This window comes from Cinclus cinclus, chromosome 5 (genome assembly GCF_963662255.1).
Source record: "Cinclus cinclus chromosome 5, bCinCin1.1, whole genome shotgun sequence".
Taxonomy (NCBI): domain Eukaryota; kingdom Metazoa; phylum Chordata; class Aves; order Passeriformes; family Cinclidae; genus Cinclus; species Cinclus cinclus.
In genome coordinates this window covers 74163046-74178095 of record NC_085050.1, presented here as the reverse complement: position 1 = coordinate 74178095, position 15050 = coordinate 74163046, and the positions used below count along the sequence as shown (strand labels likewise).

At 47.8% G+C, this 15050-nt stretch overlaps 1 protein-coding gene across 1 annotated transcript in view; it reads left to right on the top strand.

The window, feature by feature from the left end:
• Nucleotides 1–15050, top strand: part of ANTXR2 (ANTXR cell adhesion molecule 2) — a 74427-nt gene that overhangs the window by 3384 nt on the left and 55993 nt on the right. The window contains exons 3-6 of the mRNA XM_062494088.1: nucleotides 4809–4890; nucleotides 5855–5962; nucleotides 6060–6128; nucleotides 6954–7034. Of these exons, the coding sequence (XP_062350072.1) occupies nucleotides 4809–4890; nucleotides 5855–5962; nucleotides 6060–6128; nucleotides 6954–7034 (340 nt within the window). The remainder of the gene's footprint in view (nucleotides 1–4808; nucleotides 4891–5854; nucleotides 5963–6059; nucleotides 6129–6953; nucleotides 7035–15050) is intronic.

The window sequence follows — 15050 nt, the reverse complement described above, 5'->3', positions numbered from 1 at the left end:
AAACCATTTGGGAATCACTCCACAGACCTGTGGCAGGGTGGAAGTGAGGTGGTTGATCCTTTCTGCTCCCATTGGTAGAGTCAGTGCAAAACGTCATCTGCTGTAATTGGTTAGTTCTGCTGTGGGTTTATTTGTTTTAAGCAATACATAACAAGTACAAGACTTCCTGAAAAGAGCTGCCACTGACAACAGGCACATGTCATGCTAAAGAAATGCAGCTGACATCCAAGATGTTTAAAAACTCAGGTTCTGAGGACCTCCTGTTTTAGCATTTAAAAAGTGGTCTGACTTGAAAACAGCCACTTCCCCCCCATCCGGACTGGGATATTGGATCTGCTCTCTGTGGGCAGAGACAAGCTTATGAGCCATTTTTCCAGATGGCTTGAGAGGGGTCAGGAGAGGACACTTGAGCCTGTTCTGAGGCCTGCTGAAGTCAATGAGGTCCTTTCTCTCCATTTCAATAGGCTGTCAGCGGCCTGTTCCTTATCAGGCCCGTGCTGATAGCAGGCAGAGCACTTAAAATGCTGGGCAGGATGCTGGAGCCCCGCCGCGGGGACACAAGTGGCTTTTTCACTGCCTGCCTCTGGCACACAGGGAGCCGCAGACAGAATTGTGTTTTTCTCAGAAGCCTCATGTAAACCCCAGGAAGCATCTCTACAGTTCTAGTGGACTCCCTTGCGGGACTTGGCTCTAGTTTGGGGCTGGCTGATGCTCTTGTGAGTGTGTCAGAGGAAGCAAAGTTACACCCTGCTTGTTCAGAGGCAATTTCGAGGAGAAGGGAGAAGGAGACTGGTAACTGCGACCATAGGGACATAGGCAGGGAATGCATAGATACAGTTGGAGCAGCTGTCTTTTCATATATTGAAGGAGTCAGCAGAGGAAAAAAACTGAAGCTCTCATTGCTCCCAACAAGATAAGGATGCTAAGCACGATGCAGATCTGGGGATGGGTATTTGTGAGGGTGATTATGGCATATTATAGCCTTGGTTTGTTACATGTAGTTTAGACTTGCAGGCATGTTTTTGCCTTGGCTTACTTGCTAGTTCCCAAATGTCAGGGAACCACAATTTCTTCTCAGCAGTTAGACTGAAGTAGGGTAGAATTTTTTGTTTGGAAAGCTGTAGGCTTCTGATTGTTTGCACCAAGTTCTTGCTGGGTTTACTGCACAATAAGGCTGTGCATATAAAGAAGACCACAGCATAGCGCCAAAGCCCCCAAATTCCCAAATATTTTGTGAGTGTGAGCAATGCTATGACTAACTCTTTACAGAAAAGTCACTGTTAATCACAGTACACACAGTGCTATAATAAATCCATAGAATAACAACAGCACCCAGGTGGAAAAGCCTCCTCACACTGGTTGAAGCCCATATGAGACACACACATTTGTGAGGCTGAGCTGGAAACTGTGTAATACATGGCAGACAATAGATTGGTGCACATACCTTTGGGGCTCACTGTTGGAAAGCAAGTGGTTTGGGACAGTGGCTGCCCTCAGGAATACCATCCAGCTGGTGCACTGTTGCCTTTGTTCTCTTCTGGCCAGCTGTGCTGGCCAGCAGCAGTCCAGGTTTCTGTGAACCTGCTTTGGCAGCACTGACCGGTGCCAGTGGCCGGGATGAGCCCTGCTGCCTCTGCCTGGGGGAAACTCCTGCTGGAGATAGAGAGGTTGTCTTAGTGAAGGTGGAAACGTAGGACACCGAGTACCTGGCACGCGTACCATCCTTGTCCCTAGTCCAGCAGTGCACTGACTGCTCCCGGTTCCACAGGGACCCCTAAGACACAGACGCACTTGGGGGCCTTGGGCACGTGAGCTGCCCCTGCGCTGGGTCCAATGCAGCTTGCCAAAACAGACCCATCTGCACAGGGTGCGTTCTGCTGGCTGCACCAAGTACAGCAGAGTTGGCCGCTGATGTGGTTTGCATCTGGAGCCTGCGCGGAAGGCCTCAAGTTTGAAGCAGAGTAATTACTGTGAGTGAGTCAGCCCTCTGTAGTATTTAAGAGGCCTGGAAAGCATAAGCCGCCTCCAAGTGCTGCATCTGAGGAGGCTCATGCAGGGTTCCCTTCCAGCAGTACAACAGCTTGCCTCGTCAGAGATGGAGCCATCCCTCTTTTTGTCGAGGAACACTCCCCCTCTAGGTTTCACTGCCACGTGTGTGTGTTTTCCTGTTTACTGCACCTCCTTCTTAGCAGCGAACCCCAACTACCTGCTTTGGTTTGCCTTTGTTTGTTGGGGATGAGCCCGGTGCCTTGCAGTGCACAGCCTTGTTTCTCACCCATAAACACATGCTCGGTGAGAGCCACCATCTCCTGCCAGTGCTTGCTCATATGCTCATCACATTGAGATAATTCAAGACTCCAGCACTTCAATAGGTGGAATGCCACAGGGGAAAGACATACAGAATACTGTCCCCCACTCAGAGGAGCTAGGAACACCCATTCTGCAATCTGCATGGATATTAACAGCTCTGTTTGCCTGGCTGATGCTGGAAGAGCTGTCTGAGGCAGTTACACGGCTTAGAGAGGCAACAGACGGGGTAGCTACTAAAAATTAGTTGTGCCTGTGCTAAAACACAGAAATGGGCTGCAGTGCATATGCTGAGTGGGTAAAAGATATTAAATTTGCACTTATTCAGCCCAAACACAGACAGGCTGCAAGTTGCTGATTCTGTTTGCCTCTTCCACCTCCCTCCCTTTTCTGACTTGGCGGCACAAGGGCAGTGGCCTTCAGCCTTCGTTAGTGTTGCCAGGCGGTGCTGTGGGGTGTCCAGGCACCCACGCTGAGCCTAGGCTGAGGGCTCTGCTGTCATGGTACAGATGAGTTACACAAGCAGAACTTCCCCGGGGATTTCTGTGGGAAACAGCCTTGCACAAAGTAGAGAAGGGGAAGTTGTGAGAGCACTGAGGAGCAGAATGGGGGTCCCGAGCGCTGTGGCTGGGTGGCTGCCGAGTCCCACTGTCAGGACAGTGCAGGCTGGCACGAGCTCTGATGCCCGGCCTTCAAACCAGCCGGGGTGAGTTTTAGAGTGGAGCTCACCTCTCCTGCTGGTTCTGGGACCCCAAGTCCTGCATTCTTCTGACATCCAGATCAGCACCCACTTGCACTAGGCCAGCTTGGAGAATGTGGGGAATTAGTTCACATCTGGCTGGATCTGTCCAGTGCAGCTGTACGCTGAGGGCAGGAGATGGTGCCTGATTAAATGCAGCTAAAAAAGCTCATTCTACCAAAGGTTTTCCTGGAACGCCTCTAGGCAGAGGCCTGGCAACACCAGAGATTGCTCTGTGACCGGGTCATAAGACAAGGCAGATACATAAAACCGAACTGATTGTACAAAATCTATTTTTGCAAAGTGAAATCTGTTTCAGAAAACTGGGACTTGAGTTGCTGCTTGTTTCTTGGCAGCAAAGCACTGACGCCTGTGATGTGCTGCCACTCATTTCTGGCAAGCACCAACTCTGTGGTTTATAATCTGCCTTCGTACATAATCACTTGCAAGTTGTTTCTATAGATGCTGCGTGTAAAATATTTGGATCAAACAGATTGTATTATCTTACATAACTTGTTCCCTTCCATACATTCAGTGCCACACATCTCTTTTTACTCCCTCCCCTCCCGGGTTGTATCAGTGGATCCTGTGATGGGGAGATTATTCCAGCGATGGATTGTACTTTGGAACAGAGCTGCTAAACATAGAGGAAGCCCATCCGTGGAACAAATGACGAGTGGGTGGCATTCAGGCAGTGCGGCATATGCATTCTTTCTCATTTGGTCTGGCCTGAGGAAAGCTTTCACGCATCCTGCGATGTATTTTCCCTCCATCTCCTCACCCCTGCTGGGTTCCTCTTTCTCACCTAGATTTGTCACAGTGTTCTATATATTCTGGCCCAAATTTTGCCCCTTACTTTTTGCTTATCCTTTCATAGCATGACTTCCCATGGACTCGGCTGAAACTGTGTCTGCAGAAGAATGAAAACCCTTCTGATTTGATTCTTTCAGTAGTCTCTCTGCCTTTGTTCCCCTCCACTTGTACTGATTTCACTGGAAATAATTCCTGTGGTGCAGTCTATTGACTTCTCCCCTGTCAGCCCCATAAGCTAGCGAGCATCTGGCAGGTGGATCTGCTGTGCTGCTTGTGAAAAATCATGGTGCAGATGTATTCTCCCGTTAAATTCAAGTGAGCTGTGGACCTGTGTGGAATGCCTTACAAAAAGGCACACAAAAAGGTTGTGGCAGTCAAAAAAACTTTCCTCAATCCCGCTCTTTTCCCATGGGCACAATAAAGCGTCCTGCAAATGCTGCCTTTGCCTACGTATATTTTCTACACGGCCAAGGTTTTAATTACTGAAGTTCAGTTCTATGTGATTGAATTCCTGCATATTGGTCTGGAATATTTCTGCTGAAATAGAGCTGCTGTTTTAGGGGATTTCTTCTTTGCAGTGATTGAAAGCAAAGTTGGTTTAAAGTAGCAAAATAGACCTCACGCAACAGAATTTCCACTGGCCTATGTAGTGCTGAGGCTCTGCCACCCCTTGGCGATATCTGCTCTGCCTGAACATTTTCCTTGAATCCAGCGTTTTGTCTCATTGAAGCATATTGTGTCAGATAGGTCTGAAATACCTGTTCCCACAGCGCCACTTCTTCCATGAACACACAGTCTGCCTCCACGTGGGATCCTAGCTAAAGGCTCTCATTTGCAGCTTTTCATTTCAGTTCTCCTTGAGGACAAAGCCTTTTTTTCAGTTGATAAATTACACCCTTTCCACACTTCAGGTCACACAAACAGCCTCTTACCTTTTTTTCGTTTGCAGAGAGAAAATCAAGCAAGGTCTAAAGGATCTGGAGGAGGTGAAACCAGCAGGTGAGACCTACATACATGAAGGACTAAAACAGGTAGGTTTTGCTCATCTTCTTGTCATCAACACATCCTCTGTTCTCACCCTTTGGGTAACAACAACCTGTAACATAAATAGATTGATTGTACACCTCAGTCTGTTGTGCCCAAATCTTTGTGGTTACCTGAGCGCAATCCCAGGGTTGCCCAGACACTGCAAATGCCATGCAGAGGATGATTAACCATCACAGCAATTGGCCACATGGAATTTCTCTGACTTGCTCCTTCTCTCAGAGCATGGGCCCGTGCTGCGCGTCTCAGAGGTCACCCAGCATCCCAGTGACAGGGCAAACAGTCACACAGCTCTGCAGGGCTGGGGGGCTGGCGGTGCCTTCCAGAGGCTCTCCTTGGGGAGAGCTTACTGCACGGAGCAGTGTCTGTGAGACAAATGCTCTTCAATTTGGACTCTCCTAATTACAGACTGCCCAGCTGCTTATATTTTTTTATTGTTTGAATAATGCAGTTTTGATGAAAGCCCTGGCCCTGAAGGTGAAGAGCTAAGCTTTCATTGTCACAGACAAATCAGTTCTTCCCCTGTGACTGCAGAGCCATGTTTGTAACCAGGATTTGTGCATGAAAAGCCAGGCAAGGGAAATTCTGTTGATATTAACAAAAACAGTTTTAAGCCATGCTCTTTTACATTTTGGAACCTACTGACTGCATTTGAAATCTGCGGGGTAGAAAAGGAAATCCTAACGGTGGATTTGAAGAGATCGGTTGTGGAAGAACTGCGTGTTGGCAAAGGTTGATCGGTCAGTGACCCCAGTGCTTTGGAGATGGGCTCAGTGGTGGATGGGAAGGACTGATGAGGCATTTCCCTGCTGGCAGTGATTTCCAGGCAGGCAGAGGATTGTCACGAGAGTGAGGTGTGAGGACAAGGTTGTTATTTCAGATGTTGTGTTGAATGCTTAGAAGATGCTTCACAGTTAAAAGTTCGGGTGTAATTATGTGCGTTGCTTTCAGGCCAACGTGCAAATTGCTAAGCAAGGAGCCTCAAGGTTCTCTAGTATCATCATTGCACTGACTGATGGCAAGCTGGATGGGCAGATTCCCCTGTACGCAGAGAAAGAGGTGAGCATGAGCTGGAAGTACATGTCATGCTCTGCAGAGTTTGGGTGCTGCCTGTTCAGTTAAGAAATGCTTATTTCTCTGTTCTGTGTCGCGACAGGCAAGGAAATCCAGAGAGCTGGGAGCGAGAGTTTACTGTGTTGGTGTCCAGGATTTTGAACAAGAACAGGTAAGAATAAGAACAAGAACTTAAACTATTTTCAAGTACTGGGCAGTACCCTCAACCCAGAGTTCTACAGAGTTAATGTTAAGTAGTACAGAAATTTAATTTGACTTACATTAGGCAGCATCACATCTTCTCTGGCTCAGGAAACGCGCTCAGATGTGTACGTAGACAAACAGAACGCGCAGGCGCCGTGCTCACTGCCAAGAAGACCCGTTGGAAATCCCCTGGTTAACTGGGAGCTGCCAACCACAGAGTGCAGGCAAGCCCCTGTCACTGGAATGGCAGTCAGGTCAGGGTACTGATCACATGAACAGAGGAGCTGTAGATGGGGCTCGAGCAGTGTATATCTAACAGTCTTGGGATATGGAAAAGAACACGGGATTCACGTCCTTTGCTGAAAAGCTGTTCCAGAGTTTGCATCCCGATGAAGGCTGTAGCTACTCCTGTTTGGTCAAAGTGGCTTCAGTGGAGATGTACACGAGAGGCTCCTTCCTGCAGAAGATGCAGAGAAAGGGTTTTTAGCGAAAGGCAGAGCAACATCACTGCAAGATACAAAATCACTGCCAAGATACAGGCCCTGGAAGGTCTCTTGAGTGTGAGGCTTGCCACAATGACTAGCCACTACTGTGTCAGCTGCAGGCCGCTGTGCTAAGTCCTCTGGTTCAGAAAACTCTCAGTTCCTGTGAGAGAGTGCTAAAGTTTGCTTCTCTTTGCAGAGGTGATGAGGGTTGCTTTTAGACATCCATTTAGATTTTAAGGGTGTAAAGCAGTGTGAAGAATTTAGTTTGCCAGATGATTCATGTGTTTGCATGCATTTTCTCTCCAAAGCTGGAAAGAATTGCTGACGTCAAAGAGCAAGTCTTCCCTGTCACTGGAGGATTCCAAGCACTTAAGGGGATAATCAATTCTGTGAGTACCAGGCAATCAGTTTTGCTCAAGATTAGAGAGAGCATACTCTCCAGTCCCACTTCCTCTTGTAGGCAGAACTGGTTCCTAAGGCAGGAATTGCAGTAGATGAAGTTCCCTCCCCGTTACCTCAGAGATGCAGTTCTGTAAATCAGCACTGCTTGCGCCTCCGGCAGTTATTTATGCTCAGACCTCATGTAGAAATTGAGGACTCCTCACAAGTAGAGGGGAGGTCACGTGGGAACTTCCAGGGGTGCCCTGATAAATGACTGCTTTGAGTTTAGTCCGGAAAAAATGGAGACTGTTACTCTGGGAGAGCTGAGAACAACTTCTTAAAATCTGGGTAATAAGTGCAAATCAGGAATCACCCAAACCTTTCCATGCAGAGAGAAGCGTTTTAAATCCATGACTTCACTCACTCCTTATCCCAGTAAGTGCTAAGACTCAGCCGCAGTTTTCATCATGGCATGAGAAACTCCCCAGGTGAGATGGGGCCATTGAGCTGATGACTGTGGCTGGCTGGAAGGGGTCAAAGAGAAACATTTGGGTTGTGATCAGTAGCTTGACACCGGTTCAGCTGTATGTTAAGACACCTATGGTTGAGGATACAAAATTTGTTTGTCTGGTTTTGGACTGAAGGCTGTGTCTTTTACACAGAGTTAACAGTGCTGCTGCATGTAGACAGCACAGTGTAAACAGGCTTACTGGCAGAATGCAAAAGCAATAATGAAATCCTTTTTCTGAGAGAGCCCACTATCATTCATTTCCCTTTCCTTTGCTTTTTTTTTAAATAGCAAAAGGATACTACTCACATACAGGAAGCTACACAGTCATGAATTTATCACTTCCCTTGAGCCGTGTGGTTTTCTTGAATGCCGTAATCCAACAGCCTATTTAGCTTGTTACTTGAAATAAATGTAGTTCCAGAATCTTCCCTGAGCTTTCTAAAGAAAGGTAATCAATCTCTTGCTGCATTGGCATTTATTCTTCTGAAAAGACAGTGCAGCCCATGTGGTACTGCCTAAAACCTTTACTAGGTAACATCTCATTCTGTGCCATTTGAAGGACAGAGGATTCAGCCATGCTGCTGCAAATGATCAGAGTGCTAGTGCTGGGCTTTTCTATAAGAGCTGCATGTTTAACCCCAGCTGATGGTGTTTTGTTTCCAAGGACACTGGTTTGTAACTAACTATGTTGGGGGTAGAGGAGTAAAGACATTGGAGTTTGGCGCTTCCCCTCCAGCGAGGGTCACTGGCCTGTAGGTGGGCGCCTTCTGAGGGGTCAGGGCCCTGCATCCTCTGGTCCTTTGAGCAAGCAGCACGAGTATGGTCACCTGAGGTTTCTGAGGAGCTCAACTTGAAGCCTCTTGTCATTCAAACACGTGGAAGGTTAGCATAAGCCAGAGGGTGCCCCATCACCTGCATTCTCAGCCAAGGTGCTTTTGGGCAGTCTGTGGCTAGTAGCAGCGCCAGCCTGCCACATCTGTACCTCCCAGGAACTTGAAAGCACCTTCACTTCTGTGTCAGCATGGAGGGAAGCTTTTCGGATAAGGTATGGCAGACGGTGTTTGCACAGGTCTCAGTCCAGCTTCTTCTGATACATATGAAAAACGTGGGTGTAAAAAACCCAGCCTGGGTCACGTCATTGCCGTAGAGCAGGAGCAGCCTCACGGAACGGCAGCGCATTGTTTCAAGGCAGCAGCAGGAAAAGCAAAGCCCCGTACACTGGCCTCCAGCTCCTGCGCTGAGCACTGAGCTCCTGCGCTGGGTCAGGTGTGTCTACAGCCCGGCCACGGCCACGGCAGCACGGCTCCCACCACAGAGCACGCGGCCGAGTGTCACTGGGGTGTTTCCGGCTGCTTGGGGTTTCGTGCGTGGGGGATTTTTTTGTAGTGCGTGCATGGTGGCAGTATTAATAGCCTATTTTGGTGCGCTGCAGTTTCTTCATTTTCTTTGCAGGGCTTTGGAGTGACTGTGACAATTCATTCTCAAAAGATTATAGCACTGACAAGTATATCTAATTGAACACAAAATAGACATGGTTTTCCCCCTTTTTTTTAGTCACTACTGTAAATTCATTTCAGTTTGCAAGTTAGCTAGAGCATACAGACTCAGAGATGCTGATCTGAAGTGGAGAGAGAATTTCAAACCAGATGAAAAGGAGATAGGTCAGAAACATGCAGCAGTATTGCTCCAAGTACAGAGTCAAAGGTGCAGTTGTGAAACCCTCTGTGAGTGTTGTTGAACAATTTCTGTTCAGAATAAACATTGTCTTTAGAAATGCTAACAACCCAGCAATTGAAACCTGTGAGCAAAACTACAGCCCAGAACTGCCGAGTAGGTGATGCAGAAGGCTCTACTACATTGATGAGACTATTTGGCTGCTATCCTGTTATATTTATACTGTATTCCTGGGGGGCCAAGCAGTTAGTCTGTGCTAAAAGTCATCACTTTTTTTTTTTTTTTAACACTAACAAATGTACACTATCTGTAGTACCAGCTCCTGCAGTTGCTTTCAGTATAAACAACTATTCCATATATTTTCTCTGGACACGATGTTTGTTTAGTCATGACCAGGGATTGACATTCAAGATAGTCAAGATGAACATTTAGAGTTACCTCGGCTTAGATGCCGGAGACCTTGCGCCGTGTTTTGCCATAAGTTCTGATAAAATCCTAGGGAAGTGAGAAGGGCTGAAGCACCTCCATGCCATTGTGTTTCCGCTGAGCAACATCCATTACCAGTTCTAAAAGTCAGACCTGTGAAGAGAGAGCTGCTTCGCGAGGTTTCCTGCTCTGCCAGCATTGCTCATACCTAGCTTACAAGGTCAAAACTAAACAGCATTGTCAGGGTGAATAAATCTGAGCAAAACTCTAGAGCTTAAAAGCAAAATGCTGAAGGCAAGTTACTGCACTCTCAGGAACAGTTACTGATGGGGTTTGGCTGATTATTACACAGAGTGCAGCCTTATGAACGAGCCACGACAGGGTGAAGGCTTTGGGAGAGCACAGTTTCTGTCACTGTGCAGCAGAACAGTACTAGATAAGAAAACTCTTAATTAAACTCAAGTCCTGATGATTTGTAAGTCAAAGTTGTCTGGTTCTCTGCAGGCAGAATTGGACAAGGCTGGTACCGTGAAAAGTTACATTAAGGGAATGCACTTAAGTAACATTATTAGAGTGTATGACAGCTCTAAGTAGACAAACACATTTTTATACTGAAGTAAGTTGACAGCACTTAATACAGGAAGTTAAAATATATTTTGTTCTTAGGAAACACCACAGAAACTTACCAGACTGCAGGAACTGATACATCAGAACTTAAGAGGAAGTAGTTAAAAAAAGGGGCAGTCTAGAGTTGTTTTATCTTTCAGTGTCAGAAAATTTCTTGAAAATTCTCCCTGGAAAGGAACAGAAAGAGAATCGGTAAAATCTCCTTCTGTTTGTTCATTTTACAGGTGCTCAGGTTTTTTTTGTTCATTTTACGTGGGAAACCCATTGCTCAGACATAACGGACAAAAAAAAAAACAAAAGAACACTTGCGTGAACTGAATAGTTGCACCACCCAGAGCATAGTAAATCAAAGCAAAATTCTCTGCAAGTCGGCTGAGCCTCCTGGGGAAAAAACCCAATGGCTCAGCATGAAGCTGCCATTTTGTCCAGGAAAAATTGCACATTGGGATACTCAGGGATCCGCCTCCTGTGGAAGGGGTGACCGGGGAAGATGAGACCTCAGGGCTTTCAGGGTGACATGGACTGACTTAGAGCCATCTAAGGAGTGTGCCTGGGACCAGTGAGGCCAAACAAAGGATTAAATGCACACAAGGTCCTTTAAACAACCTAGATTCACCCAACGTCAGACTCTGGCTAAAGAGGTATAAGCAGGGAGCGCTATAAAAGGATGAACTCCCTGCTATGAAAGAAGAAATGGTCCCCAGTATAACTCTGTGGGTGGGGGAGGGAAGTCTTCTCCTGTTGCAAAGAGCAGTCAGCAAAGTCCCTCTGGCAGTGCGATGCATGTGGACAGCAGTGAAGGGTACCTCTGGAATATCTGGGGGGTTCCATGCCAGCTGCACCGCTCCTGTGTCACTGGCTGCACATGGCAGCGCATCGCTGCTTTGGGATTACAAGGCTTTGGGGACAGGCAGCGGAGCAGGGCCCACAGGCAGCTGCTGCACAAAGTATGCATGGCACACAGGCATCTCACAGAGTCACCTCTCACCTGCAGCGTGGTCACACTCCCCGTCACCCGGCCCGCGCCCGCTGCTCAGCACAGACGGGGCAGAGGGGCCCCGTGGGCTGCCGATGGGACTTGGTGATGGGCAGACCTGTCCCTGCTGGCCCTGCTAGCACAAAGTCAGCAGGGAGGGAAGCCCCCAAACGATGCTGGACAGCCACTGGGCGCCCAGGCAGGGACAAAACCCAAGTCTAGCGAGAGGTAGTCAGTTTTGTTGAGGTAGGCAAGAGGTATTCACGTGAGGAACAGTTTTAGCCTTTATGTTTATAAAACTTACTGCCTTGGCTTCCCAGAGATGTGCTTCCGCCTCTCTCGATGAATCTGATGCCTTCCTTGCCAGCTGTGCTGTCAGCAGCACTTCCTCAGGCTGACCTGCCTTTGGCACTGGGGGAGAGTGAATTACTGAAGTCACAGGAGTCCGACAGCATCTGCCTCTGGTACCTGCTCAAAGGGAGCAGAACTTGGGTTTAGGGAGGGTGGGAACTGCCCCACAGGCACAGCGGTGCTCCAGGGATAGACACGGGAGAACGCTGGTTCCATGTCTCTAATGTGACCGCTTACCGAGCTCTGATGTCTCAGGGGCCAGGCTACAGCTTGGGGCTTGGCTACTGAGCAGCAATCAGGGACTACATGATGTTCAAGTAATCCCTACTGCTGTCCAGCCTGTGCAGCTCCCTGGAGCTAGGCTTTGGCAGTGTGCTCAGCCTGCTCCCTCCCTTTCCCTAAGCGCTGTCCCTCCACCACAGATGAAGGGGGGGCAGCCAGCTGACTGGACGTGGTTAAGATTTTTCAAGGCCAAAATCAGCTTAAACGGTTCATTATCAATTATACATCAACTTAATTGGATCATTTCCTGTAGGAAGAAAATCTGCTCGGTTTATGCACTGGGAATCCAGGAAGCAAACTATTAGACCTTTAAGGAGGTGGGGGGAGGAAAAACGCAGCAAGTTATCATTAAAAGAATTATTCCGATTAAATCAGTCATCTTATTTAATCCCCTTGGACAGTCTAATCTTCGAGCTGCACTGGGTGCAAGGCTCAAAACTAACGCTGCGCTATGTTTTCCATGTGATTGAGACTGAGGAGATAGTTTTGGGAATTACTGCATGTAGTTGTTAAAAGGAATCAATGGCCTGGAATAGAACGCTTTCTGCTCTACCCTTCAGTGCCGGGCAGCCCTCAATTTGACATTCTGTGACATATTACAAACCGTATAATGTTCTCCTGGAGCACAATGAGCTTGATAAGCCAGCACCAGCGCTGACACGACTCCGCTTAGAGTGAGCGTGCCTGCGCCCTGTGATGGGGATGGAACTTGTCAGCCAGCCCTGCATGCCTGGCAGTTCTCTTACATAAGGGAGGCTGCTGTACCACTGCCTCTAAAGGAAGCAGTCACAGGTCCAAATGAAATCCGGCAACTCCTCAGTGAGAAGTTCCTTTGAGCCTGACTTCTCTTACTAATTAGGAAAAAAATAAATAGCCCAAGCAACTTTTTTCCTGTTATGGAAAGTAACAGTTGGTCTTGATTCCTAGTTACATTACTTGGTAAGTAATGGTTTTAGGGTTGTTTTTAGTAATTTGGGGGTAAAGGTTCCGATGCTGTTAAAAAACACATCCCATGACCCGCAGCTTTGTCATCTCCGTTTGCTTTCCTCAGTGGCTGCCAATGAGGTGCTGCTCAGCCTTGGTGTAATTAGAATATTCTCACTAACCTAACGCCGCGCCAGGCTTCTCTCGGCTGGTGATTTTATGCAAGACCATATGTCTCGGGGATTTTTTTCACTTAGATAGGGGCGCCAGGGTAGCAGCCTTCCCCTTCCCCTCGCTTTCTGTCCACGGCACTGCCGAGCAGAGGCAGGGAGCAGGCCAGGCTCGGCGGCGAGGCGTAGTCACCAGCACAGATGCTTGGCAGCAGAGAAAGGCAGGACCCGTTAGGTATTAACTGCTACAGCTCCCGCTCTGACTCTGTGGGGGAGAAGCACCAAAACGGTGTTTCCTTGAAAAGCACATGTTTAATTCCAAGTCACCCTGAATTGATTGTCCTTCCTCTAGTGGGAAGTGCTCCTGCTGCCTGGTGCTTTTCCACACACATCAGCACTGGGGAAAGAAATGGCAGAGCTTGCACGAGCACAGCAGAGACACGTGGTGTGAAACGAATGCTAGAAAGAACGAAAGGCTTCACTTGGCAATCAGTTCACTCCTGAGAGTTCTAACTTTAATTGCCATGTGGACAGGCTGGCCTGTCCAGAGCCTCGGGTGGCCTGTGCAGATGCTTCTCACTTAAAAAGTCTGATAAAGTTTTCTTGAGTGTAATCACAGAAACCAAGAGCTCTACTTAAATTTATTTCCATTTGTAACCTACTCCAGATCTTTTTTTTTTTTTTTTTTTTGTGAAAACCTAATTCTCCCACACTGTTAGGGGCACAGGTCCTATTTACATAAGCAAAGCAACAGCTCATGAATGAGAAACCTGTAACAACGCCAGCCTAGATACACCTCAAATTCTTCATCACCCTGATTTCACACACATTGACTTTACATGCCATAAGAGTCATAACAAATTCAGCACAAAAAATCCTGCTCAATGCCGAGTCAGCATTTCATTCTCTAAAACAAAACCAATGAGTCCAGCAAACCAATTAAACACCTCCTGCTTTGCTTCACTGTCCTTTTTACTGTCTTAAGAGTAGTGGGAAAAAAAAATAGTTTTGAGTTAAAAAGGACAAAAGGAAGCAAGCTGGCAGTCATGCTTGCAAGTGACTCACAGAAAAACAAACCCACATGGAAACACGGGGTAAGCCCAGTCCTGATTCAGCCAATTGGAAGGAATGAAGCAAAATAGTTGTAGGAACTAAAACAAGTGCCTGGGTGAGCTCAGCTGGACACTGCTAATCCAGCACCAGCACAACTCTGCCTTGATCATCCATTGCTCTGAAGAGCTCCACAGCCCCGAGCTGGGATGGGGCTGCAAGAGACATTAACTCACCAGAGAATGGACTCGCTCCTGAGCAGTGCTCCGTAGGCTGGGACAGCTTTCCTCAGCTCTCACCTGGGCTTCCGGACCCCAGTGGCATGCCCGACTGTTGCCTACCATTGAAATAGCTGCCCTGCACCAGGTTCTGAGCAGCTAAACCTGAACCCCAAAGCTGCAGGCAATTCCTCAGTGAGAAAAGGCCCACAGCTGGCACTTGTTGAGGTTTTGCCTGCATGCACACATCCAGCCGAGCCACGGAATGCTCCAGGTGGATTTAAACACTCTTTGTGTTATCAGGGCCCTCTCGGACATCACCTTCCATTACTACCATCCACTTGCCATAATTTTATCACGCTGACAACACGTGTGTTGCAGTGACAAGTACATGAGCTTGCTTACCACTGTGTGTTGAAACATGTGTCCTGATGAGAGATGCAGCTCTTGATGAGGCTGGTTTGGTGGTTACCTGAGAGAGGAGCTTGGCACATTACAAGAGGAAAGCACACCCTCATGGCGTGTCACACCATCAACAGTTTTTAGTTTCTAGCGCTGTTTTCCTTGAGGTTACAGGTTTTGCTTACTGACTGTTCTGTTTGTAGCATTCTTAGAGGAAATTACAGACCCCATGTTTGGGAGGGAGCAGGGAAAGAAAAGGAGTCTCCACAGAAAAGCTACTACTGCCTGCAGGTCTGAGGCTGCCATGCCATGGGGCTCTCGGGGCTCTGCTCCCATCTCTGGCTTGTGCACCCTCCCTGGGCACAGTTTGGCTGGCAAGGTGTCCATGTTCTGCACTCTAGGGACAGGCTTGG